General features: G+C 46.1%; 1 protein-coding gene across 3 annotated transcripts in view; it reads right to left on the bottom strand.

Annotated features, from left to right (window-relative positions):
• Positions 1 to 26,835, bottom strand: part of SYNDIG1 (synapse differentiation inducing 1) — an 83,339-nt gene that overhangs the window by 37,907 nt on the left and 18,597 nt on the right. For all 3 annotated transcript variants that reach the window (XR_012041921.1, XM_072858487.1, XM_072858488.1), the window contains exon 3: positions 15,877 to 16,014. Coding sequence is in view for 2 of the 3 variants with exons in the window: in XM_072858487.1 (XP_072714588.1) it covers positions 15,877 to 16,014 (138 nt within the window). In the remaining variant the exon portion in view is untranslated. The remainder of the gene's footprint in view (positions 1 to 15,876; positions 16,015 to 26,835) is intronic.

Genomic DNA, 26,835 nt, shown 5'->3' with positions numbered 1-26,835 from the left:
ACCGACTGACTCTTTCCTCCCTCTTTTCTAGGGGGCCTTCTCTGATGTGCCAGGTGACCAGAGAGAACAAAAATGTCTCATCTTCAGCGGGTTTGCTTTTGACACTTTTTGCCTATGAAGTGGCTAATGAATACAAGGTTTCTTTTCAAATGCTGACGAATAACTCAGCAGCTTGAATCCCACTGGCTTTCAAGGTGATCTGTGTTCCTGTGCTTCTCTGGGGTTTAAAGATAAGCAGGAAGGTCCCTGGCACCAAATGACAGGCGCTGGTCTCAGCACTGCAGGCGGCACGCTTCCATCGACGTGCCCTGCCATGCCTGCTCCTCGCAGGGCTCCTCAGCTCCATGGGGCTGGTCTGCTCATTTCCCCTGCGAAGAACGTCTTCCTGTGTGCAACACATCATGAAAGGCTGATTTATTCCCCTCTCATGCAGCCGCGCTCCGGTTTCCCCATTTCAGCTCTTCCCACACTGTCATTTATATGGTTCTCACCCATCACCCCAGCAGCATTCAGGATGGCAAAAGAGGAAAGTAAGTTCAACCTACAGATTGGCAGTGGTATAACTGCACCCAGCAGGACGCTGTTTTCTCTTTCAAGCTAATTGTAGCAGAGCATGCCAGTATATTTGTGCTTCCTGAGCAACAGATTACTCCCTTCTACACATTCTCTTATATCTGGGAAGATCTTTTCTGGTATAGAGGACATTGATACTAAGCCTGCATTACAGGGATGGGCTGCCTGAAGTATGCTGCTTTAATTAAAACAGTATAACTTCTGCTTGTAATTAATCCCTAATGAGTTTTGAAGATTGGATCGTTCATTTATCCTGGGCCACAGTAAATGGGAAATTTCCAATTCAAGAAGCACTGGACCCAAGGGGCAGAGAGAGCAACACCAAAGCGTTCAGAGCCTGACTGCAAGGATAGTAACACAGGGAAAGTGAGGCTGTACCATCGCCAGAGTGTCTTAGACACGGTCCCCTTCCAAAGTTATCCTGTAGATGCCCCTCCTTTTGTCCGCTGCAAATGAAGAAGAAGCAAGACTCAGGCTCAGCCCTTTCTGAGGCAAAGCTGTACCACAAGCCACCTCCATGCCAAATTTAGCAGAGGCACAGGCAGCCTTCAGATGTACTTACTGCTGCTTTATGTACTGACAGATAAAAGAAACGCAACTGAAACCTGTGCCATTATTGAATGCATTAGAGGTTGAATCACCATATAAATTCAGGAGAGTACAAGTACTTCCAAGACCGAGTGAGTGCTGTGATTGCAGTATTCCTACCACAGCTTGTTCCTGCTACCAGGAGGAGCAATGTCCCCTCTTGGCATATTGGCAAAACTGCTTGATGAGGTAAGGAACCTCCAGCAATAATGAACATTACAGAAATTCACTGGTTTTGCTCAACTCCCTTTTCTTGAATGCTGGAAGTGGTCATCTGCCCAAGCATGGGGTGTCCTGGGCACCCAGTGGTTATGGATGCAAGGGATCCTAGAGAAAGGCATAATCCGCAGAGAGCTGCATCATGGGGAGATGCAGGAACGCTCTTATAACCTTTCCAAGATGAAGGCATTTCTGCTCCTGAGACCCCAGTTCCCTTAATGAAGGGGAGCCACTGTTAAGCCCCATTTAGACATAGTGTGTATGGAGCAACGGTTGAGTTGGGTCCCATGTTCACACAGGAATACAGGAACCCTGTAGAACTGAGACACTCATCCCATGCCACAACGGAAAGTTGCTCCTTGAGCTTACCTTGAATTTTGCTTAAATGCCACTTCATTCTTGTCTTTTTTCAACACTTCTGCTAAGTAACTTTAAGAAATGTATGGAGAACATAAACCTCCACTTGCAGTTCATCGGCAAAAAACAGGCAAATAATGTTACCAATTGCCCAGGCTGAATCCAATGCCCTGAAATACTTTGAGATTCCTTGCTGTTGATAAAGAAATGAAGGGGAACTAATGCTGCTCATTCCTTTTCCAGCCAGAGTGCATACATGCGTTGGAAACCTCTATGATGATCTGTTTTCCAATCAGCAGATATATAAAGTGTGTATTATGGTTTTGTTGTTATTATACAATGCAGAAGTTATTAGAAATGGGGGAGGGAGTCATAAGGCATTACTTCTATGACACAGTTAGAATATCTGAAGGCTTGAAACAAGGTTGATGGGGGAAAAATGCTCAAGTGTTAACAGAACAGAGTGAGGTATGGAAGAATAAGAGCCAATGCCCATGTAATTTAAATATTCATTATCTTTATGGGAATACTGAACGCCCTGGGAAACAAGAAATTTGTGTTCACCACAATTTAGGAATAGCCAGTGAATGTCACAGGACAAGGTGGTCTTCACCAGGGAGGAAGGAAACTTTCAAATATAAGTGAGACATCCGAAAGACACATCAGGAAAGGCCCAGATGATGCTCAGGGTGAGTCCAGCTTAAGCTGAGCCAACCTGTCACTGCTGTGATTCAAACTGAGACTAGGTGGATGCACTGAAACTTTAGCAAAGACAATCTCCTGGACAGTCTTTGGACCAATGCTGTGGCAAGGTCCCATAAGGTCACTGAAGTTATTGCTTTACAATAGCTTCTGTGTAAGTGCAAGATCCTAATTAACTGCTTAATTAATTGTAGCCTGTAGAAACCTGCTTAGAACAACACCATCTGTGCGACAAGGTCAAGGAATGAGGACGCATTGAGCACAATTACTGAGTGAGGTGTCTTGAATGAAATCCAGAAATCCCAGTCTGGGACAATTACTATTTAAATTAGTTCAAAGGCCCACATGTCTCTGGAGACCAAATCCCATTTCCTGGGTTATCACACCTGGGAGGGTTTGGAAGCTACTCTGTCTGCCACTATCAGCCCAAGGACCACCTTCAGCTTTTGTAGCATGCCCTTGCCATAGCAAAGGGAAGTGCTGGGAGCAGTTACTAGGCTCTGAACCGTGGACAGGGAATTCTCCACCAACCTTTGGTCCCCATTGTGAAGAGAGGACATGATTCCTTCCAGAGATCCCCCATCAGATGACTGAGCAACAAAAAGTCCAAAACCCAGCCAGAAGTGTCTCCCTGAACAGGCCTGGGAAGAAAAGATTTGGTCTTTCCTGTTCCCACCATCACATTTCTACACCCCTTGCTAGAGGCAGTAGCTGTAAGGAGAGGTCCCTCATGGTGATACACCTCATGATGCTGGGATGGACACTAACATCCATTGGCCATCTTTGGGACTGGGGCCTGGGAGTTCTGGGTAACAGCTGGTTTGAATTGCATCCTTTCTCCTGGACTTCATGATGGCAAACTACTCACTCCTAGGAAGGCAAGATGAGGAACGTGGTCGAGCAGGGATTGCCAATTCCATCTCTCTGGCTCAATGCTGTGACCTCTCTTCTTTTATCCCTGACATCCCTCACTCTCTTGGAGGAAGCTGAGTCCCTCTGTGAACATTCATGGACTTGTGTTCACCCAAGCAACCACGGAAATAACACAAGAAATGCCAAGATGTGGAAATGTCATTCATAACTCATTGCTCATCGTGACCCATAATGAGTGTATTTTAATACTAAACTGGCACAGGGGAAGGGAGAAGAAAGATTTTCACAATATGAAGAAGTTGGTGTTTTTCCCCCCCAAGCACATAAAATACTACATTAGTTTTATTACCAAAAGTACATTAAGATCATGTGTCTTGATAGGTGCATTTTAATGTCCTGCCTACCTCTGTGGATACAGCTGGAGGCAAAGCATCCAGCAAATGTTATTGTTTAGATTAGGAAACAGTGTTTGGGAACAATGCAATAATATTAGATAATTAACTAATCTTTCACTTCTTAGAGAAATATTTCAACCCCTTTAGGCACAAATGAAACAAGGGCTGGAAACAGGGTACCAAAGAGACTGGTAAGAGGTAGGGTAAAGACTGTTACAGATGGAGGCCAGAGCTATTGAAGGAAGAGAGTACCTGTGTATCTGTACGCCCCTGGCAGCACAAATTTCTAGTGGCTGCCTCAGGGAAGCTGTTCCTGCTGGGCTCAACATTTTGCCCAGAGTCATGGGAACAAAGTGCAATCTCTCCATCTACTTTAATGGGACAGGGGGTTTTTTTGTTGGTCTTGTTGGCTCTCAAGCTTTTTGGCTGGCACAGAGCTTAACTTTACAGAGGTCCCCTTGGACACTGCCACGAGCAACAGAAATCTGTCTTTTACTATGCTGCCTTCCAGAGTCCAATGATATGACTTCTTTATCTGTTTTAGTTTTCACTTGAAGAAACCCTTGCACTCAGTAGGAAAGTCTGTAGGCTTACTGCTGGGACAGCCATAGCAACCATTTGCCCCGGAGGAAAACCTCAGCACATAACCACTGGAGATGTGCATGCTGCTCAGGCACAACAGCTGAGAACAGAGAGTCTTCTCCCTTCCTATCATCTCAGATGTTGTATCAGTTTATACAACAGCTGTGTTCCTTTCCCAGGTTCTGCCTTGCAGTGGGTTCTGAGACTCATCTATTTTGATACAACGGATAATCCAGTATTTATTTTAGGCTGAAGAGCATAGTCATTACTCGTGAAAAGGCAGCGTCCAGTTTTAGATACAAACTGCACAGCTGCAGGTAGGTCCTAGTCCCTTCCTTTTCAGCTGGTTCTTGTAGTTCATCCCAAAATAAAGATATAAAAACTTTATTTCTTTTCTGCTGCTGGGAAGTCAATTGAATGAGGAGTTACAATTGTCTGGCAGGCATCTTTGGGTGCCTAGATCACTAGACTCAAGTCTTCACTTCGAGGTGTTTTTCTGCAGCCCATTTGAAAGAGATATGGAGATTGCAATCAGAACTGATCAATTCACTTTGCTGTGCATCCAAACAAAGTAGTAATTCAGCAGCCCTCACCAGAACAGCTGCTGAGAGATAGCGAGCTGTATATTCAAGATTAGAATATAGCCCTGGGTCTCTGGTACATGATGTTGATCTCTGAGAAGAAAATAAATACCTGAGTATTCTGCAGACTGATAAAAGGTTAACCTTAAGTCTTTGCTGTTGAAAACATCCATTCATTTACTGCTGCATACATGAAACTTCAGATGTGCGTGCCTCCTTTCATTTGTTTTTGTTTTGGAAAAGGGTGCTGTCACCACGCAAGACGAAATAAAGGTCTATTATATAAACAGCACCCAAGGAACTAGTCTAGACACAGACTCTGTTCTCCTTGCCACAGGAGAATTCAAGGGAGATCATTTACCACCTTGGATGTGAGGAGCTTCATCACATCACCAGGCTTCTGAAGCAGCCACTGAAGCAGCACCCAAAGCTTTTTGGCTTTTCTGACAACTGAAGCAGACATTGGGATGGCCAGAACGGGGGGACCATGCTCCATTCCCAGATCTGCAATGGGGCTCTTCTTTTCTCATGCCTCTTTCAGCAGGGTGACCTACTAGGGAGGTGCAAAATCCTGTGCCCTGTTTTTGCCCTTGGACTGGGAGCATGGTCCTTCTGCGTCCTCTCCTGGAATATAATCCATCACAGAATCACAGAATTGTATAGGTTGGAAAAGACTTTTAAGATCATCAAGTCCAACCGTAAACCTAACACTACCAAGACCACCACTACACCATGTCCCTAAGCACCTCATCCAAATGTCTTTTAAATACCTCCAGGGATGGTGACTCCACCACTTCCCTGGGCAGCCTGTTCCAATGCTTGATAACCCTTTCAGTGAAGTAAAATTTCCTATTATCCAGTCTAAACCTCCCCTGGCACAACTTGAGGCCATTTCCTCTTGTCCTATCACTTGTTACCGGGGAGAAGAGACCGACCCCCACCTCTCTACAACCTCCTTCCAGGTAGTTGTAGAGAGTGATAAGGTCTCCCCTCAGCCTCCTTTTCTCCAGGCTAAACAACCCCAGTTCCCTCGGCCGCTCCCCATTAGACTTGTGCTCCAGACCCTTCCCCAGCTTCATTGCCCTTCTCTGGACACGCTCCAGCACCTCAATGTCTCTCTTGTAGTGGGGGGCCCAAAACTGAATACATCCTGGACACTCTACCTTTGCAGATGTGAAAAATCAAGTATTTAGCTGGGACATGTGAGGATTACTAACAAAAGCCCCTCCATGTCCCTGCTAACAATTCTAACTCCATGTCCCTGCTAACAAAATGTGTTCTTGCTATCTAAGGTAAAAAACACCCAAAAACCACTGCCTAAGACTAAAAAGTTGTTCAAACTTAGTGAGAATTGCCTAAATGTCAGGGGGCCTGAACCCCCTGATCAATTGCTGTGGAAGATTTACTACCCTACTCTTCAGATGCCTACACCAGACAGGCCTCTGAATGATTCTGTGAATACTACAGACACACCAGGCTTAGTGGCAGGCATGCAAGTAAGCTGTTGAAGATGCATTATTCTGCACTGAAACAATCCTCGCTGTCTCGTAAGCCTGTGAAATAATGAGCCAATAGATGAGCAACAAAAAGTAACAGCAGGATGAAAAGAGGATGCCAGGAGGGAATAATGTTTTATACCCTTGGAGCATGACTATATTGATACATCTCTGGGCTCTGGCTGGCTAAGCATAATGTGCAAGGCATAAATGTCTGGCACAGAATAATTCCTGTACAAAGTTTGCCATTGTGCAGAATGTTCTTGCTAATAAAAGAGACCCCTCATCTCCTCAAACATTTCGAGTTGGTCTCTCTTCTGTCCCGAAACTTCCTTGTAATTAAGCACCTGCATAATGAATTAAACTCTCCAGGGAATGTTATTTGCGAGCTACCTTTCCAATTATTTAAAATTAGCTTAAGGGCTAAAGCAATCAGGCCATTCATTAATCTAATCCCTTTTTGTAGCTGTAGTTTGTGACTCGGAAATGTGACCACAAGATCAAAAGGACAAAGAGGAATGAAGAGGAAATTATACAAGACACTTATAAAGTTCCCTGGCCCAAGACCTCACCCACAGCGCATTGAAATCAGCAGCTGCTGACACACAATGCACTCTAAATGGCCATTTTCTTGTGTGCACAAACATCTCTCTTCTCAGGAGACGTCTACCCCGAAGGGGAAAGTTGGCAGGAGCGAAGTCTACCCACACTCAAACCACTGGCTGGGAGCCAGCTCCCGCCTGGAAAGCAGAGAATTAGAGGTTCTGGTAGTTAATAGACCCCATTTTAGTGTCTAGCATGGTCTGAGGCAGACCCTAGGGATCAAAGGGCCATGAGACATGCTCTGCCACTCTGTCCAGGATGAGGCCTTCCCTCTCCTCTGAAAGGAGCAGAAGTTGCAAACCTTGAATGTACTGAACCATGTGATGAGCTTTTTGCAAAGCCAAGGGATGTCACCCAAATGTCCCTAATCAGGGGCCAGGGACATCCATTTCAGAGCTGCTCTTCCAAGAACAAGAGACCCAGCACTCTCACACAGCAACATATGTTCCTGGCTATCTCAGCAGGTAGTTTCTCTCTGTATCACAGTTGAGAACAGCAGCCATGTTATTTTATGCTGGCACAGGCTGTGCTGTTCCGTATTCACTACCATCCTCTGCCCGGCAAATCTGCCATCTGCCTGATGGGAGCAAGGGAAGGAGTGTGGACAGGCAGCCAGCAGTGACTTTCTGCAGACCAGCCCATGTGAATACAGCTTTGTCTGTGCTCTGGCCATGCACGTGCTCTGCACACCCCGTGGGCTCTGCTGGTCTGGGGCATTATCCTCCGAGCATTTGACTTTCACTCTGAGCCTGCACAGAGACACTCAGTGTCGAGGGAAAGCTCCAGCCCCACACAAAGCTGTCCTAGTTAGGACAGAGATTATCATACCAACCTATTTAGTGCCCATAGCTGCAACCACCTGTCTCATGAACATGCTGACGTGTGAGCCACAGTGGCAGAGAAAGCCCCTTGCAGCATTCATGCAATCTTACATTTAATCCTTCTTAACAGGGGAAATCTTTTAACCTGCCTTTCTTCAAGCAAGACCTACCTGGAGGAGTAAGCTGGCCCTACCCAAGCTCTCGCATCCCATGCCACGCTCCTAAATTAACTCTGCTCATCACAGCCTGTCTCCCACTCTCAGTTTCCCCATCCAACACAGCATATTTCCTGCTCCTTGATGCCCTTTACTCCTCCTCAGAAAGGCTGAGGGATCCTCACTCTTGGGGCAGACTGGGTCCCTGAGCCCAGGTACTGGAGGGATCCACATTGCACAGGTGTGTGTGTGGATATATATATATATATGGGGGGGAGAGAGAGATTCTCACTAGTGGACCTCCATCGTGCTCAGACAGAGAGAGGAGCAGGATGAGGCTGCTGGTGACATCTGCATTTGTTGAGTGCTCTGAGTGTCTTTCTGTGATCTGTGTGGCCAGCCACGTACGTATGTAAATACATGGTATACACGGTGTATATGTGTGATCCACGTGTGTGTGCGTGCCAGGAGTGCATCTTCAGCCTTGCTGCTGGTTGGACCTGCAGGCATGGAGCAGCAGCAGCTTCGCCCCTCTTGGGCTGCTGGATCTGGTATGACATATTTCCCTCTAACAGACTCTACCTCTGTGTCTAACGAACGTGCATGGTCAGCAGTTCACTGGGCTTGTGTCTGTTGCTCACGGACCAGTTCGTGCTGCTCAGCCCGGGGAGACCAGCGTGCACAGCACTGCTCCCTCCCCCAGGGGCAGACCCACCTCCAGGTTAGTATCAGTCCTGCCTACAGATGTGCCAAGGGCAGGATGCCTGCATCACATGCAGGTAGCCCCTGCCCCAACCCCCTGAGTGGACAAGGTAGACAAGGGGTGAAAGCCGTCAGCTAAAAGTGATCAGCATAGGCCATGCTCCTCAGACATAGGCTCGAGTATAGATGCAACTCAAAGCACAAGATATGTATGTCTGAAGAGCCATACGCAAGTACAAGACAGCTGTCTTGTGGTAGCTAGAATTATGGTGTCATTCAATGATCTTAAAGTGCTTATCCTTGCAAGCACTGTGTTTTAACAGGAGTGCACACATACGCACTCATACAGACAGACAGTTTGCAAGCGGAGCTGTGCAAGCAGTTTGCAAGCAATGTTCACCCCACATTTCCTCATATAAAACCTTGTCTTCAATGGTTTCAATCTCTTGCCAAACCTCAGGCCTGAAATCTAATAGCCTCCACAGCTATTCCTGTGTTACGAATGTGGCTGGAAGAACTCAGCTCTTTCTTAAGGTGATCACTGAGGAAAAGTCCCAAAGCATACAGCTCGTCCCAGCAAGAAGCTAAGCCCCACGACACAAGGTCTGAGAGCCATAGGCACCTAGAGGTAAAGTCATGTAAGCATGGACTGCCCCATCATCGGTCAGGCGACCTGACCCTCTGTGTGACTCCCTGGCTTAGTCCCGTCCTTGGTAAGACAGAATGGGCAAAGCCAGGTCTTCCACACAGAAGTGAGCAGAGAGGGGGTGATTTCCAGCAGCTGAAGAGTTGGCATGTCAAGAAATAATAAATATTAACTAAAGAGAATCTGTATTCATCAGCTATTAAGATTGAAACAGGCTCAGAGAAATGACTAAGTCATGGTGTCTGCCATCTACCTTGCAACTGGGACACAGCACGGTGAGCAGTGGACCTCCCAGGGCCGGGGCTCTCCTGCAAGGACAGCGGCCATACAGTCAGCCCTTGGCCACCTCATCAAGACACTGGCACAGAGGTCTGCTGGGACGATTTCTGCCACAAAACTCCTTAGCAGTTCCATGTGAGGAGGAACTCATTTTGACTTATTCTGACTCATTCCTGACACAAGAGGGTTTAATTGTCCAGAGGTTTTATTCATAACCTTTTACAGCTCAAAGAGTACAAAACTTCATCAGAAGGCTGCCTGCATGTGCCTGCACTCAGATGCACACACAAAGCCAGACAAAGAACGCAGAGATTTGCTTTTTGCGTGATCAGCACAGAGCTCAAAGCTTTGCATGACCAACAGCAGAGACAGGGCTAGGCAGCTCCAGAACACACCCGGTACCATACATCCAAGCTGTGTGACCCCAAGCAACGGCCCAGCTTCAACTCAGGGATTGTGTTATTTGGTATCCTGGTCCAAGACACCAAAAAAAGGACTTTTTTCCTGTTATATTTAAGGAGGTTAAAGCTCATCTTCTTTTGACAGTCAGCTCTTTTGTACAAGAGCTACTTAGTCCAAGAAAAGATGCAGTGCTGAAAAATCAACAACTTCTCTTGAAAATGCAAAAGCCTGCTGTCTGCTTTGCTAGCATTGCTTCAGCAATGCTGATCATCACGTCCTGCAAGTATACAGCTTGGCCTGTTACTGCACATATAACAAGTAAAGAAAAATACTGCAGGTTTGTGGTTTTGCCTGTGCCTTTTCATCTCAGATACAAGGGGATGCAGCATCACCAGTACAAACATATGCTCATTCAACCTCTTTATAACCTGTTATATTCTGTTTTCTGATGGAGAAAAGTGGGGCAGAGAGGAAAAAAAAAACGGGTGGGCTGGTAGAGCATGGAAAGGTCTTACCAGCACTGCCAGCCAGTTTGGCGGAGCGTGGCACGTCACACTGCTGTCCTGTCTCATGGTTTTCCCTGTTGACATGGGGACTATGAGCCACATTTCTAATGAATAAACAACAGATAACACTTGGCTGTTATTTCCCTGTCCTTTTCAGCAGTGGCTAGATGTCAAAATCTGATGCAGAAAAGCAAAGAAAGTGAAATCCATTCATGTGTGCTGAGCATCTAATCTCTAGTCTCTGATAAAGGTTAACTTCATACAATCAAAGGTTAAGTTCATACTGTCTTCTCCCTCCCAGTGGGGACACGAACATTATTTTTTTCTTCTCCCCAGTGACCACTGAAACATGTCAAAATACAGTTTTTTCAAAGCCTCTATCTCTGAAAACTAGACAGAAAGTAACCAAATGGTTCAGAAGTTATCATGAAGAAAGACAAGCTACTCCTTTTCCTGATCACGTATGCCTTATGTCCGTATGAAAACTGGAGAAAATCCTTTTACCCAGTGCACAGTCCCTACTTTTCTTTAAAGACAATCCAAGCGATGATATTTGGAGCTGTGCTCACCCAAGCAATCCAGGGGCTGGGGAAATAATTACAGAGCCGTACATCCCTCAATCACCATGTGAGGGAGGTAGTTATGGCGCGGAGTAAGCCCAGCAGATGGGAAGCGATTGCACTGTGCGCTTGGCTTGCAGTCTCTTGCCTGGCAGGTCTCACATGCTGCCAGGGAGGAAAGCGGGTTTGGAGGCTACTTGAGCACCTAAGCATACCGAGAAGTGTCCAGTGGGATTTTTCAGTGTGCGTCTATGCCAGCCTGACACAGCTCCATGGAGGTTGCACAGAAGCTGGATAGAGGTGTTGTACGTACTCTTGTTTCTGTCTGGCCTGCTGGCATCTCTCGGATGCTTTGGTGGAGACTTACCGGGGGGTGAAGGGCTCCACGACCACCCACGTCCCACAAGAGAGCAGGTACAAAGTGAAGCTCATTCACACCAGCACAGACTTAGGTCTCTGATAATGAATTTCTTTTTACAGGAGGGAAAGAAATGTGTGCCACGGTATCGCTCTCTTTCCTAAAAATAAATGCAGGGAGAAAAAGAGGATTCAGACAAAAAGACCTTGCAGGATTATCAACCCCCACCAAGCAGAAATCCTGACAGGCCCCGATAAATCATCTGATAGGTTTAATGGTAAACTTGACAAGACAAAAATATTTCTTTTTAACTTTTCTCTGACTTAAGAAGCTTCAGACTTGCCTGCAATCTACAAAGCTAAAAACTTCTGTAAAAATGAAAACTGAGGTACCTGCAGGACTCCAGAGGGTGGAGATTTACAAAAAAATAAACATAATGAGGTTTTTTTTGATCAGACACTGTTTGTGGAGGAGAGTTTCATGGTGAAAGGCATACGACATTTACCTTTTCCTCTGCAAAGGCTTCCCTGCAAACTGCACAAAAACCCCTCTGACTGAGCCCTTCAGACTCAGCTATAAGCTGTTAGGAAAGCAGCTAATCCAAAAAATTGCAGTTGTAAAAACTCACATGCCTCATTTGCAGAAAAGTGGAAAATTAGCCAATAAACACTGTCTGCTGTTAAAAATCAGAGTACTCAGAGACGTTATCCCTCTTGAGAGGTTTCCCTAAAGCACTGGCCTCTGGACAGGTCACCTGAATGGCCCATGTGCACAAAGCCCCTGTAGCTTAGCTGTGACAGCTCAGGCGAGACGGGGACCTGGCCACCACTTAGCGTGACGCCAGCGTGACCAGGACACCTTGTGGCTGTGAGGCAATGGGAGTCACAGCCCGATCTCATGGTCCGAAGAAGCAAGCATGATGGAAGACAGGATACATGGGAAGAAAATGGTCTGGTCCTGACAGCGATTTACTGGTAGCTGAGAGACAGAGCAGGACTTAGCAGCAACAAGCAGTGGGTGAAAGTCTCTTGTGGGAAGGAAAACACAGATCAAAACAGAAGCAAGTAAATGAGCAAGTATACAACACAGTGATGGCCTCAGGCTCTCTGTTTTACTGAGGGAAGATGAAAAGCAGCGACTCTCGGCGCTGCTTGGGATAGGAAGATCACCAGGTGATGCCCTACTCGTGAAAATCAGATATCCCAATGGAAAGGAACTGCTTTTGCTTTCATAGAGTGCATTTCTGAATCCACTGCTCCTCCCTGCTGTCTCAGCTAAACATGATGCACATCTTCGTTTCCACCATGCAGGCAGACCCTGCACAGCTGTATTGTTCGATACAGATGGCCTCCAAGAAGCCCTAAATCAGCATCAGATTGGCAAGAGCCTTGGTGCAAAAACTAAGTCCCACACAGAGCAGAAATGGTCCCTGCAAGGAAGCACATTGCTTTTATGGAGCACAGGGAAAAATAATCTTCCTATTTGTAAAGAGCATCTCTGAAACCTTACAACATTGATCCTTGCATAATGCTTTTGCACCATGACATAGACATATACAGCATAAATGTACTGCCAGGTGCTGCAGGAATAAACTGAGAGCACCTGTCCCTTTGGACTGAGCTGCACTGCAAATGTATCTTCTGCAAATCAGGCCTTCATCTGTAAATGTATTGCACACCTAAAGGAGACCAGGTTTTTAAAGAAAGTTCACCACAAGTGCTAAATTCTAGCACAAAGAATTCATCCACCACCTTTGAAGTTCCTATGTGTTACAATTTTTTCCCAGACTGGGCCTTTTTAGTAGAGCTACCCAGGAGGCTTTTGAAAACATGAAATTTTCAAGAGCTCAAGCAACTGCAAAAAAAGGTTTGAATTCAAGTGCCAAGTTTTGATCTTTAGTTATAGTTCTGACTTTTGACAAAGGACGGGGAATGTTAGACTACCCTTTTGTATTACAAGAGATCTCAAATGTTATTCAGAAGTTTAAGTTAAAAGACCTATATAAATAGAAATCACATACTAATAGGACATAATGTTTTACTATCTCACATATAAAACATCATTCTGAATGGTTTATGCTCCATAAGCATAAGTATGAACTGATACCACTGTCAGTATTAGCTTAGCTAGCTGCAGGATTTTGATTTTTATACCAGCTATTAGAGCCAGTTCTCAGCCATAGAAGGTTTTGGCCTTAATTTGAGCTTAATTTTTCCACTGGAAAATGCCAATTTGTTGGATGTGGGGTTTTGCAGAAGTGCCAGTTTCAGTGAAGGCTGGTGGTTTCTCAGGGCCATGACGGACCTGCTGGAGGGGAAGGCAGGCAGCAAAGGTACCTGCCTGGGAACTCGGGGAGCGGACAGACTGACGTGCCTGTGCTGGACTGGGACGAGCAGGGACTTGAACATCTTTCTGCGAGAGATTTGGGAAAGGAGTTCTCAGCTGATTCAGCTGTAGGAGGGAGCTAAGAGGAGAGATGGGAGGAAAGGAGCATGCAGGGGTGGTGTTATTATTATTGCCATTTTTTAGTGGGGAGAGAAGAAAAAATTTCTACTTCCAATGTGAAAACAAAAAGCAGAAGTTAAAACTCCTCAGAAGCACAGTCCTTCCTCTGTCTGGATTTAGCCACAGCTTGCCTTGGTGAATCCAAGGGGTCAATTAACACAGATTAATTTACTGCCTCTCAACCCAATCAAAGCAAAGCACCTGCCTGACCTTTCTTGCTGACAGCTCCTAGTTTTAGGCAGTCACATTCAGCAGTTCCCCATCGTTGTGCTAAACCAAACCAACACCCAAGTTTCCATTTTCCAGGGCCTAAATCCTTCAGCACAATATCATCATCTTTCGCTGCCTTTGTGTGAACTTTTCCACCTTCCTTACACTCCTATCAAGGTAGTAGGGTCTTATGGATTCATGCTGGCCCCTGGGATCAGTTCACAGCTATTGTGGATGCCCTGTCCTTCGTACACTGGCTCTCAGCACATTTAGCTTCTCAGGCGTACTGCTTTTCAGTACTTAATTATGTTGTTTATTTTGCATTTATTGGACTGTGCTGTGCTTTCATTGCTTAGATAAAACTAGCCAGCAATCCCCAGGCCTCCTGAAGGAATGCTACCACAGGAAATTAATGAATGCACTATTTTCCCCAGCCCAGAACAAACATACTGCTAATAGTGACAAACTCTCAACCCTTCCTTGGCTGCAGCCTTGGTGAAAAATCCTGCCTAGTCCATGCATATGAAGAGATGTGGCCATTGAAACTGCTGACGAATAGCTCTGCCTGAAGGACCAAACAGCAGGATACTAAAGCACGTGCGGATCCCACCCGATGCTTTACTTTTTGCTGTCATCATCATCAGGCAAATCCCTTGACCCAAACTGGAGAAATCAATAGCACTCAAACAAGGAAACTTGTTATTTTCCACTGGACAAACTTTAATTGTCTCAGAGGCTTCCAAGTTCAATGACAGACACTTCATTTAAAGCAAAAAATAGTAGTGCTGTGTCTCTTTCTTTGATATTGTAGACTAGGATTCTTCAGATCTGCAGTGCCTGCTCTGTCTTGACAAATACCCAGCACTGGTAGATGTTTAGAGCAGGCAAATTAGAAAGACAGGCGAGAGGGTGAATGATTTTGGTGCTGTGGAGTACAGACTGTAGTTTGCGATAGGCATTGCTACCATCAGCAGATAGAAATATAAGCGAACGTTTCCTTGCAGTCACTGATGAGACTTCCAGCGTGACTCCTTTTCTGTCATGTTACATTATCTGCCATGCTGGGAAACTCAATAATTACTCTGCAGGCACTTATGAAGACATACTTGTCGAAACAAATGATGGGGCATGAGGTGATTGTTAAGGCACAGGCTGGAAACCAGATGCCCGACTCATGAAGGAAACAAACCAGAACACTGTCACTTCTCTGGTAAAAAATTTTTCCATATTAAAATTGGACAAGAAGAACAGACTGAGCAATTTTTCAGGGGGAAAGGAGACGGTTCCTGTAAAGCAAATTCGCTTCTGCAGAACAGACATTATTTTTCTGCTCTTGGAAGAATTTTACCTGGTTTGCTTTTCCAGATGATCAGCTTGGGAACCAATAGATCAGTTTTCCCAACGGGAAATCCACATGTTTGAGATAGCAAGGGTGTTTTCCACTCAAAAGTCATGTCCACAGAAAATCCCTACCTGGACACTGTATAACCTGACATGGAACCTGACCATTGCCAACTAAAACGTAAAATATTTTGTAGACTCCTCCCTCAGTAAAATACCTCACAAGGCAACCACCACTATCACAGAGACATATCAAGGTGTCTAAAAACACTACCCTGTTTAACCACCTCCCACTACCCTGGACAATGTCTTGCCCACATGTCTTGTCTCACCAATGTCTTGGTGAACTTTCCTTGCTGCTGTGGGGTGATGGCTGCTCCGTGGATGCAAAACTGAATTAGCAGGAGACGTTTTAAGATTACCTCATGAGACAGGTAAAAGGCAGCAATTCCCAATGGCCAGAAGCAGCAGAGCATGGAGAACACAGTGAGGCCAAGATGATCTCTTGGTGGCATCATCAGGAAATTGTCTTCGCTTTCGGTGTCACTTGAGTAATCGCTCTGGAATAGCAAGGGAGAGAGAAATGTAGAGGTGCTGGTTAATGGTATCATTATTTCTCCTCTGTCATGGGCCAAGGCTGTGATCATCTGCCCATAAACTCTCCCCAGTCACGCCAGGGCAATTCCTCAACATCAAGACAGGCCTCCAGCACTCATGGTGGAAGGCTTCTGGTGACCCACCCTGGGGTCTCTACCATGCAGGGGTCTCTAGACAGGGCCAGCTCTGGGGGCAGTTGTACCCCATTCATCAGGGCCCTTGCACCCATTCTGTCCTGCTGTGGCTCCACAGCGACAGGACCACAGGAGTTAGCCTGCCCTCCTGCAGCGTCCACACCAGTCGGTGGCATCCTTCAGGACTTCAGGATTGGGACTGTGGCCGTGGCACATCTCCCTCCCTGCCCTGCTGAAAGGCTCACCAGGGCACTAACCCCGTTTTAGCAGCACCCCGAAGGGACGCTGAGAGACCCGAACCCTTATGTCTGCACCAAAACCAAACAGGAGAGAAGTGGGAGCACAGCTCAGAGGCAGGGTTATCTCTGCATGTTGCAGGCTGGGACTGTAGCTGCCCTGTCAGCACCAATGCCTGGGGAAGCCACCCCAGCCAGCGTCACGAAGTCAGCCCTGTTTTTCTCTCCTACTGCATGCACGGCACTGGCTATCAGGTGTCCTCCTTATGAACACCAGGGGAATCTCCATTCCCCGACTATGTCACAGCCTCCATCAGTATTGCATGAACTTGAAAGCAAGACATGAGAAATGACAAGAGGTATTGGAAATCACTGCAGGGAGCTGAAAAGGGCCCATTTTACATGTTCATCTTTCATGAACGAAAGAAAGCAACTCTCTAGCCAGATGAACCAGGGTGAACCCGGGTGAGCTGGCACTTTGGAAACATAATGCCACATATCTAATGCAGAAGGAGCTGTAAGCATTGGTTGCTCTGCATCTCCCAACTCAAATGCCAGTCTTCTGGAAGGTCACTGCTCAGGTGGCCAGGAGAATGTCAGCCAGACATTACCCTATGGGGACAAGGTGACAAATGTGGTGCAAACCTAAGCATAAGGAACCAAGGCAGCAAAAGCTGAAAGAGAAAAAGGCATGAGTTGCTCCAGCAGCAATGGGATGCTGCCAGATTTACAGTGTGTAGGCAGAAGCACTTGCCCAGGCATGTTTCTTAGATGCCACATGGTCACGCTGCAGCAACCCTGACCTAGCAAAAGTTTCTTTCACAGTGATTACTAGGACTGGTCCACAGGGACCTGACTGCCCCACTGCTGAGCGAGTACAATTCTCCAGCAGAGCAGGAGCGGAAGAGAGCCTGCTCTCTGGTGGCTTCCTCCGCACCTGCAGGGAGTGCAACAACAGGCACTGAGACTGTGGTTATTCCAGGCTTTGGAGTTACAGCTTTGGTGCAAGAAGCGCCCTGCAAAGCTAACCATTCTCAGGGTGGTGGTGTCACGACATCTCAGAGAGCTTCCATGCCGACTGGAGAGGTAGATGTTAGATTGCAAGAGGATAATTGCAGAAGTTTTCTAAGTTATGCTAACATAAAAACCCTTACTGGGGAAGATTTAAGTCACTATAGGCTCATACTAATTGAACAGTAGAGTTATAATGTGAATGCCATTTTGATGGACAAAGTCCCCGTAGTACACACTGGATCAGATGACCTGACTGTCAATCACCAAGAGTGACAGAATAATTCTGATCAGAAAGTCCTGACTATGTAGTCCAGATATGAACCAGAAGGGGGGGGGGGTCATAAATCACAGAAAGAAATCCAACAGCAAAAGGCACCTCTTACCCCCTCCACCTAAACACTCATTTCTCCAAGCAAACCTTCCTCCCTAATGTTCTCTCTCTTACAACATGATACCCAATCCCGAACTTACCGAGAGATCCTCCCTATCCAGAAACCTTTCTCACATTGGGAAGCTTTTGACAATTTGGCTGCCTAGCTGGCTGTCTTCACTTGTTCCTGGTTCTGCAAGAGCTGCACCCTGACACTGGAGGAGCTGGATGTTAGGGGTGCTGAGAAGTCAGAATTACTTTCACCAATTACAGTCGCTTTGGGTTAGCAGACTAATCCTGCATAATCACTAATATTCTTGTCCACAGCACTGCTCCTTTCGTGTTTAACAGTCTCTTTATAAGTTTACATAGAACTTTTCACAATTACATCATAATTTCACTAATATGATTGAAAGCTTTTAACTCCTGCAGAAGTTAGGGAATAGCATAACTAATTAATTTTCAAGGTTTGGGTGGTAAGCAAGACTGCACAGACAAACTTTTCTTTATTTAATATTAAGCTAGATGAGTTTAAGCAATCTGAAATATCAAACTATCAGGTTTTTCTTTCTACAGGTGTACCACCAATGCATACTCCAACCAAATAATAAGCAATCAAAAGAGAACTTGTGCAACCATTAAAAAAAATACCTGGCAAAGAGCATCCCTTTCTTGGTTGAGATGTTCCATTCATCAGCAGAGCAAAGATCCCTAATCGTTACTCTCCTAACAACTCCCAGTTACTCCAGGCTCTTTGCTGAGGTGGTAAAGACACAATCGAGTTATCCTCTTTGAAAAAGCTCTTCTATCCTGTCAGTGAGACAACATCACTGTCTTCATGATGCTAGAAAAATCTTAGGATGAAACAAGGCAAAAATACATCCTGATGCAGCTGCAACCACCTAAGTGACAAGAGACAGGAGGATCACAGGGTGCCAAGGAACAGCAGCAGCAGCAGATGACAGTCTCTTCAGGATGTTGAGGAATTAACTCCTTTTCAGACATGATATCTGGTTCCAGCAGTTTCCACTGCAATTGCACAGCCACTTCTAACCACAACACACAGAGAATATTTACAGAAGGCGGCGCCTTTCCACTGCAAGTCAGGCTCTGTCTTGGAGACACATCTTTGTGCTTTAACGTGAAAGATATAATCTCAGCAAGGTCCACAGTCCTTCCCCTTGCCAAGTGAGCTGAGCTCTCGGCAGCCCATGCAAGGTGCTGCTGTGAGAACAGATACCTGTGCAAATGGCCCCGCAGCAGAAATGACACATCTCTGAAATTACTAAGCACACAGTGGGGATTTCCTGCTTCCAGTGGATCCTTTGTCACAAAAGCAGTTATTGCAATGACAACAACCCTCCCCATCCTCGCTGACTACTGCTGCATGTCCCTCACCAACACACTTGGAGTTCAGCTGAGAAGACAGCACAGGATAAAGCAATCTCAGTCTCAGTTTATCCACAAGCCTTTTTGTGGCTGTTAGAAGGAAGAGATGACCTCAGGAGTGCAGGCAAGACTAGATTTACAAGGAGATCAGGCCCCAGAGGACATCTCCCCAGAGTATGAATTCCTGCAGAAAGTACAGCGCCCTGCCCAGATGAATGTTGGATTACAGTGAATGACAAAGAAGGCAAGCAGCTCCTTTCCTTTCCTTTCCTTTCCTTTCCTTTCCTTTCCTTTCCTTTCCTTTCCTTTCCTTTCCTTTCCTTTCCTTTCCTTTCCTTTCCTTTCCTTTCCTTTCCTTTCCTTTCCTTTCCTTTCCTTTCCTTTCCTTTCCTTTCCTTTCCTTTCCTTCCCTTCCCTTCCCTTCCCTTCCCTTCCCTTCCCTTCCCTTCCCTTCCCTTCCCTTCCCTTCCCTTCCCTTCCCTTCCCTTCCCTTCCCTTCCCTTCCCTTCCCTTCCCTTCCCGCAGGAAAAGGACCTGAAGACAATGACCTGTTTCCCCAGAGGACTAGATGACTCTATCAGGAAGGCTTTCGCTGGGTGAACCAGCTGAGATGCCCCCACACAAGCTCTTCAACGCTGTCTTATTTACGCATGTTTTTCAATGGTGCACATCTCTGCAGCCCTAAAATGGATTAGGCACAACCGATGTGGGCAGGATATAAACTGGATTTCTGCAGAAACTGTGGATGTGACAAAGGATGAAGAGGAGAAATGAACTTTGTTGGGTTAAGGGAGGTGTCTACTTCCCAGACACGGAGTGCATGGGATTTCGCAGCACCTGAAATTTGGATGCTAGACAATCCAACAGGGAACCTTGACCTCTGTATTCAAGGGGACTGCTTCTGATACTTCCCAAATGACCTGCGCAAGAAGTCAGCCTTGAACGTAACCACAAACGTGGCCACCCTGGAGACGGATAGAATGAAGCTGAAACGTCAATGAATTTTAGTCCATGAAATTCAACCAGCTGCTTCAGTTGATAGCGATGCTTCCTCAGCAAATGAGCGCAGAAGGGAGGGGAGAGAGAAGAGGATATTTAAGATGGGATACTGAATCATGTAGACACCCCATTCCTGAAAGGACCATGGCTTGGGAGCAGGAATCACCTGGCACAAGAGCAAGGCTGGCTGTACACAGATCTGAATGCGGGGTGCGCACTTTGAACTGTGTTTCACAAGGCAGCGATCCCGAGAAGGACCACTAGACCAGAGTGTTCAGTCAAGAGCAAGCTGAAAATAAACCTCTGTGATGCACCACAGGAGGAACAAACATGATCCACGGAGAGCGAAGGAACAGTACAGTACTACAGACACGTACATAATGGGTCCAGTTCTGGTACCACCATTTCTCAAGTATGTTGGAGAAATCAGGAATCAGAAGGCAGGTACATGCGTTATGCCGCAGAAAATCATCTACACAGGAAGAAAGTAAGAAGCCAACTTCACTTGTAAGATAAATTTAAGACGCAATTTCATCACAGTCTGTAAGTGCCTGCACGAGTAGGTAATTTCTGATCAGAGACAGCTCTTTCATTTGGCATAAAAGCAGAAGAAACCCCAGTGACTGAAAGGAGAACAGATGAAGAGCAGGCACAAGGTGCAGATTTTTAACAGAGATGGTGATGAACACTTTTCTGCAGTTGTACTGGATTTTCTATTACACGAAGCCCTTTCTTAAGTTGAGGCTAGCTATCCCTAAAAGCTATGTGCTTTACCTCAACCGAGATATTATGAGTGAACAGCGGCTCTGCAGATAACCTGCCATGGGCTGCCTGCAGCATACCGGAGGCTGGACTTGATGGTCACTTAGTCCCTTCCAGTATTAAAATGCTAGGCACACTGGAGAAGTCAGACAACAAGGTCTGCTGTGATCCACAGCTGCCAGCAACCTTTGATGGATATTCAGGAAACAGCCCTTTTGATATTACTGCTTTTTTCCTTCAAAGCAACCAATTCAGCAACATGCACACACTGCATACAAAACTAATTTCTAGTATGGCCCTGTGGGATCTGCTTCAAATCCAGATGGTCCAGTGGTCCGTTTTTGACAAAGACCAACACATGATGCAACTATAAATAATATGTGCTCTGTTTCCCTCCACACCATGCCTGTTTCAATAATGCAGTTAAACATGATGCCCTATTCTGACCAGCACTCTGCATCCCTTTGCTCTTCTGCAAGCAGTCTGACTTCACCTAAATGCAGCAGACGTCAAAGGCAGCATGCTAGATGGTAGCTCTCCCACCAAGGGCTGTAGTTTATCACTGCTCTGCCTCAACACACTTACTCGTCACTGAGCAGCATCTGGCTGATGCTTACTTAAGAGGTGATGTCTCTAAAACCTGTTGCCATCATGGATTCTTTGTCCTGGTGATGTATTATTTATTTATTTTATTTTGCCTGTTTATTTATTTCTTTTTACCATTTTGAGTTTTGCAGTTGCTCCCCTTCAATTTTAAAGGTATTTAAATGATCCATAATCCACTAACCCTGACCTTGTCCAGCTCCTCTTTTTTCCCCAACTCCCAGTCTAAATTGCCTTGTCAGTCGAGCAGCCAGCCTTGCAGAATGGGCTCACAGAGGTCTCTCCTTGCTTGGAAAGCTTTTCATATACAACCTTGCAAAACCAAAACGCATCAGGGGCAAAAAACCCTGGATGCACCTGTCCAAGCCCGTTCTTCCTCCTGTCCCCCTGGATTTTGATCATCTCCCTTGTGATGTTTTCTAGTCACCCACAGCCAGTCTGCCTATAGCTCATCAGTAACTTGCATTCAACACATTGCCACTGGAAGAGGATTTCTGCAGACAGCAATAAACAGATCCATACTAAAACAGGCCAGCTGTTTTAGTCTCCTAAATCACACTCTTTCTCTGGGAGACCAGTCATCACAGCCATAAAGTAAATAACCCTAATCTTTGTGTGAGTGACAGGGGCTCACAACAACCCTTTGAATTCATGGGGAAGGCAGGTGTGTATCGTGGCACACTCACGCCTTTGCAGGTGGGCCAGCAGCCACCACAGAGAAGTGGCTCTCAGCAGCTTATGCTATCAGCTGTTGAGAAGGGTGAAGATGCGGTGAATGCAATGCACTTCATCAGTGTTATTCTTTGTGGCATGGGGCATGACTTTAGGGCTCCCACGCAGGGAGAGGAAGACCCCCACAGTCTGCAGACACAGAGGTTCCTGCCAGGAGGAGCAGAGCAGGTGGTCCCTGCAGAGCAGATGGTCTCAACACTGCCTGTTGAGGAAGATTAGGGAGATACCCCTCTTCACTGAGCCACTTCAGCAGGAAGAGTAGCAGTACACCACTCAAGCTGGGGCAGCTGGGGTGGCCCTTCACAATTGTCCTCTTTTTGCTTCAGAGCTGACACAGCTTCCTTTGTGGTGCAGTCCTCAAATAAGTGTGCCACATCCCCACCTTCTGCAAATGACAGCGTGCAGCTCATCCAGGGCTCCTGCCACTTACAGCCTAGAGCCTAGGGACCTCACTGCATAGCATCAGTCTGAAAACTCAGGGAAGTGATGATGAGAAAGGGAATCGCTCTGGGCCCTGGCTGCTATTAACAAGATTCATAGGAGGGCACTTGGAGACTGCTGAAGGTGACTTCCCAGCCATGCTCCCTTCACCTAGGGCTGGCTAATAAAGGTTAATATCCCTTGGCAGGGCTCAGTATCTCCAGACTCCAGTGGCTTCTCCTTTAATGGAGAAAAATAAATCAAATGCAAATGAAGTGTAATCACTCTTGTAACCTGTTAATAATGTGAAGGAATCCAGGGACATAATCTGTGTCCTATGGGGTCACCAACGGCTCATTGAGCCCCATGCTCTACCTCTGACAGCAGCAGCAGGACATGACATAAACCTGGACACTTTGCAGTCCATCCCTTCTGCTCCCTCAGCACCCACAACTGTTGTGTAAGAGGTATTAGAAAGAAAAGCTTTGCCAATTCCTTTTAATATCTGTTTATGGATTCATCATCCATGAATCTGTCTAATCCCTTTTGAACTTGCTGATCCACCATAACCTGTAGTGACAGCAAGTCACCAAGTGTTCACTACCCCGTATGTGAACAACGATTTTCTGCTATCTTTGTTAAGCCAACCTCTTACTAGCTCCCTCAAGTGTCCCCTCTAATATTGCAGGTTCGCTGAATGGTGGGTCTGCATTCACCTCATCCTCCACCTTCATGCTTTTGTGCAACTGGCTCATACGCCCTCTGGCCACCTCCTCTACAAAATGGAGAGTCCCAACCTTCTTCACCGCTCCTTGTAAGGAGGCTGCTACTTCCACTTGATCATTTTCTTTGCCCTTTTCTATCTCCACAATGTCCTTAAGAAGTGGGGACCACAGTCACCCACCCCACTTAAGAAAGTGGATTGAACTGAGCTTTAACACAGTGGCAAAATGCTGCCAGCACTCTGTCTTGTTCTCAACACCTCTTTAAGATACCCCACATTTTGTTGACTTATTGGCTTGCCCTGCACACTGTTCTGTGGGACTTCACAACACGACAATGATTTCTCCACAGTCTCTTTCCTGAGTTGTAGCTCACAGTTACAGGCTCAGCCTTGAGTTCACATGGATTATATTATTTTTCCATAAATGTACTAGTTTCCATTTATTTACATTGAAATGCATCTGCCACCATTTTGCCAGTCAGTTTTGTGCCATCATTCCAGAGTTCTTCTCCACTGGCATGCCACCTGAGTACCCAAGAGAAACTAACACAATCCACAAACTTGGATGGGTCTAAGAGCCCAAATGCCTCCATATTTCCCTGTGACCTTATCCCATGTCCCTGTGTTCTTCTAAGCATGTGCCACAGGACAAAAGAAACCAAAATGACATACCCAGATCCACAACACTTCCCTAGGTGAGCTTGGGCAAGACATTTATTGCACCATTTTCTTCAGTTCCCCAGGTGCAGAATGCAGAAAATACTGTTTTCCCACCCCACAAGAGCGCTGCAATGCCTAGTGAAGTAATTAGTGAAAACAAGGTGCAAGATCCTGAAGGGAAATGGCCATACAAGTACCTAAAGCATGCAAGACCTGCCTTGGATGTCATCTGTGCTACAGCCTCCCATGTCTGCACTAAACTGCCTCTTCGCCCATGCTGCAGAGCTCTCAGGAAGGGGAACCCCACCATGCTCAGCTCCCCAAGGAGGTGTCCGAACATGCTTTCTGGATACCTACTCCCAGGGAAGGCTGAGAACACGGCAGCTCGGGTCTTACCAGCACAATGCAGGACCATCCAAGCCTGTGCAAGCTGGAAGCATTGAGAGAAAGCATGCATGTCATGGGGCTCCACATGCATAAACCGCTCCAGGGCCTTCTCTTCACATTGCAGAAGAGACACGGCCAGGAGGTGCTTGGGAACATTGAGAAGAGGGGTTAGATAGAACAGGACATGGCTTAGGATCCACCTTCTGTCTCTACACGTCCAAGTGATCAGTTTCACAGCAGCATCCAGCAGTTTGTAGGGGAAAAAAAGAAGGAAGGTTTAGCTTGAAAGCACTACATTTCCTTTCTTCTTTCACTCCCCAGAACATTCTATTTATTTCGTTTTCAGAGCCTGTTTCAGACATTGCTGGGAAAAAGAAAAAGGGTTTTAAGAGAGACCTCAGATGCATTCTTTTATGCGACACATATGAATAATTCAATTTGCTGCCATCAATAGCTTGGGTTTCTCTAAATAAGCCATCTATCTAGGGGTTAGGAGGAAAACTAGCAGGAGTGTAATATGACAAATGATGTTTCTGGATAAAAGATGGCACTGCATTTACACATGAACTCTAACAGGAGGGTATTTCAGCTAGCAACTCGTGTAATATTTCACTGCCGCCACATTTGACAAGTTGTCTGTCCGTTAGTTGTGGCGTAAAGAACTCATAAGATATTTATAAGTGTTCCAGAGATACCTAAATAGGCAATCATTTGATTTCAGGGATGGGCACCGAAGAGAGAAGTTTAAAGCTTTGACAGAGTGCGCAGCCTTCTGCTTTCATGCCTGGTAATTACTGGAGCAAAGTGGGGCTGTATATGCTAATGAGAGCTGTTTCAGAAATGTTTTTCCCTCCAGACAATAATGATTTTTGTAGGCAGTCTGAATAACATTACACCAGGACCTGAGAAACGCTGCTAGCGAAAAAAAAAAAACAGTTAAACACGTCCACATTGTTGCAGCAATGTGCAGGACCCCTGCTTAGGATGTCTCCTGCTCCTCTGCTACATCTCCCAGGTTCTTCAGAGTCCCCGGGTTTGGGGAGGGAAGAAGGTGCCTCCTTCAAGGCAACTTGTCAGAGACATTGCTGAGCTGGATAGACCCATCCTGAAGGGGATGACAGGTAACAGAGCAGCAACCCCTGCAGACTGGCTGGGTCAGCTCTTCAAACCAAACCCAAATACCTGTCAGTCAAAATAGCTGGGTTTTTTCAGAAACTTTCTTTTCGGCAAAGTTTTCTGCAAGACAACAACCTTTCTGGTTACCAAGTTCCCAACTCTCTTCAAAAATGAAACCCTGGCAGAAACACACTGACTAGCAGTAAAGCTATTTTCTGCATGTGTCCCCGGACTCTTGCAAATATTGCATGGAGGGGGTCACTACAAAGGGACGAGTTATATTTTTCTGCATTTCTAAGAAACTAAATACCCAGTCCTGAAAACCCCTAGGCAGGCACTCTGCAATAAGAGAGGCAGTGCCAGAGAGACATGGGGGAAGAGAAACAACTCACAACCTGAGAGTTGTTCTGTCTCCCAGAAGGCATTTTACTGAGATGCCTGACTTGGGAATCCACTTGCCCTGCCCTGACACGTGGAGAACAGGCGGTAGCCCTCAGGTTTCAAGAAACAACAGCTCTTCTGCACAAAGCTCCCCTCTGTGCTAATGTTTGCAAAAAGGGGCTATTTTTAGAGTTTTCTCCCAGAAAGAAGTGCCAAAGCAGATATCTTACAACAAAAAACCCTTACAAGAACTGAACCCTGATCTGCTCTTACACTATGCAGCTCCCATCCCTTGATGAGCTGTGGCATGACAGTCAATGTGGCAAGATACTCAGAAACGTGCTGTGCATCCTTGATGGCAGAATCAAATCCTTCAAGGCTCTCACAGTGGGGAAGCAAAACGTTGCACCTCTGCTGTATCACCCTCTCTCACTGTGCTCCTTTCAACTTCTGCTCCCAGTCCTGGTGCTAACCCTTTCCACCCCACTTCGGGTCTATTAGTAATTTAAAAAAGGATTTGCTTCTTGTCAGTAACTGGTGGAAAAAAAAGCTTTCTAGTGGGCCAGACTCATGCTGTGTGATTCAGGTGCTGTTTTTCTCATTTGGACAGATAGGCAAATTTTTATGTAGTTAACAATCTGGCATGGTTCATTCCCCTACTCAGTGACTGCTGTCCTCAAATACTTTTCTTCCATTCCTGGAGTCTCAACACGTCAAGCTATGTCTCTAATGAACTTCTGTACTAGCCAAGCCCAGGACGCCCTCATGCATCTGGCCACATAGATATAGCATCTGTCCACATGGGAACCAGAAGAACACAACACAGCAGTCACCTTTTTTGCTGGTCTTGTGCTGTC

The sequence above is a fragment of the Ciconia boyciana genome, chromosome 3, assembly GCF_034638445.1.
Source record: "Ciconia boyciana chromosome 3, ASM3463844v1, whole genome shotgun sequence".
Lineage (NCBI taxonomy): Eukaryota > Metazoa > Chordata > Aves > Ciconiiformes > Ciconiidae > Ciconia > Ciconia boyciana.
This window is presented reverse-complemented; position numbering and strand designations above follow the sequence as displayed.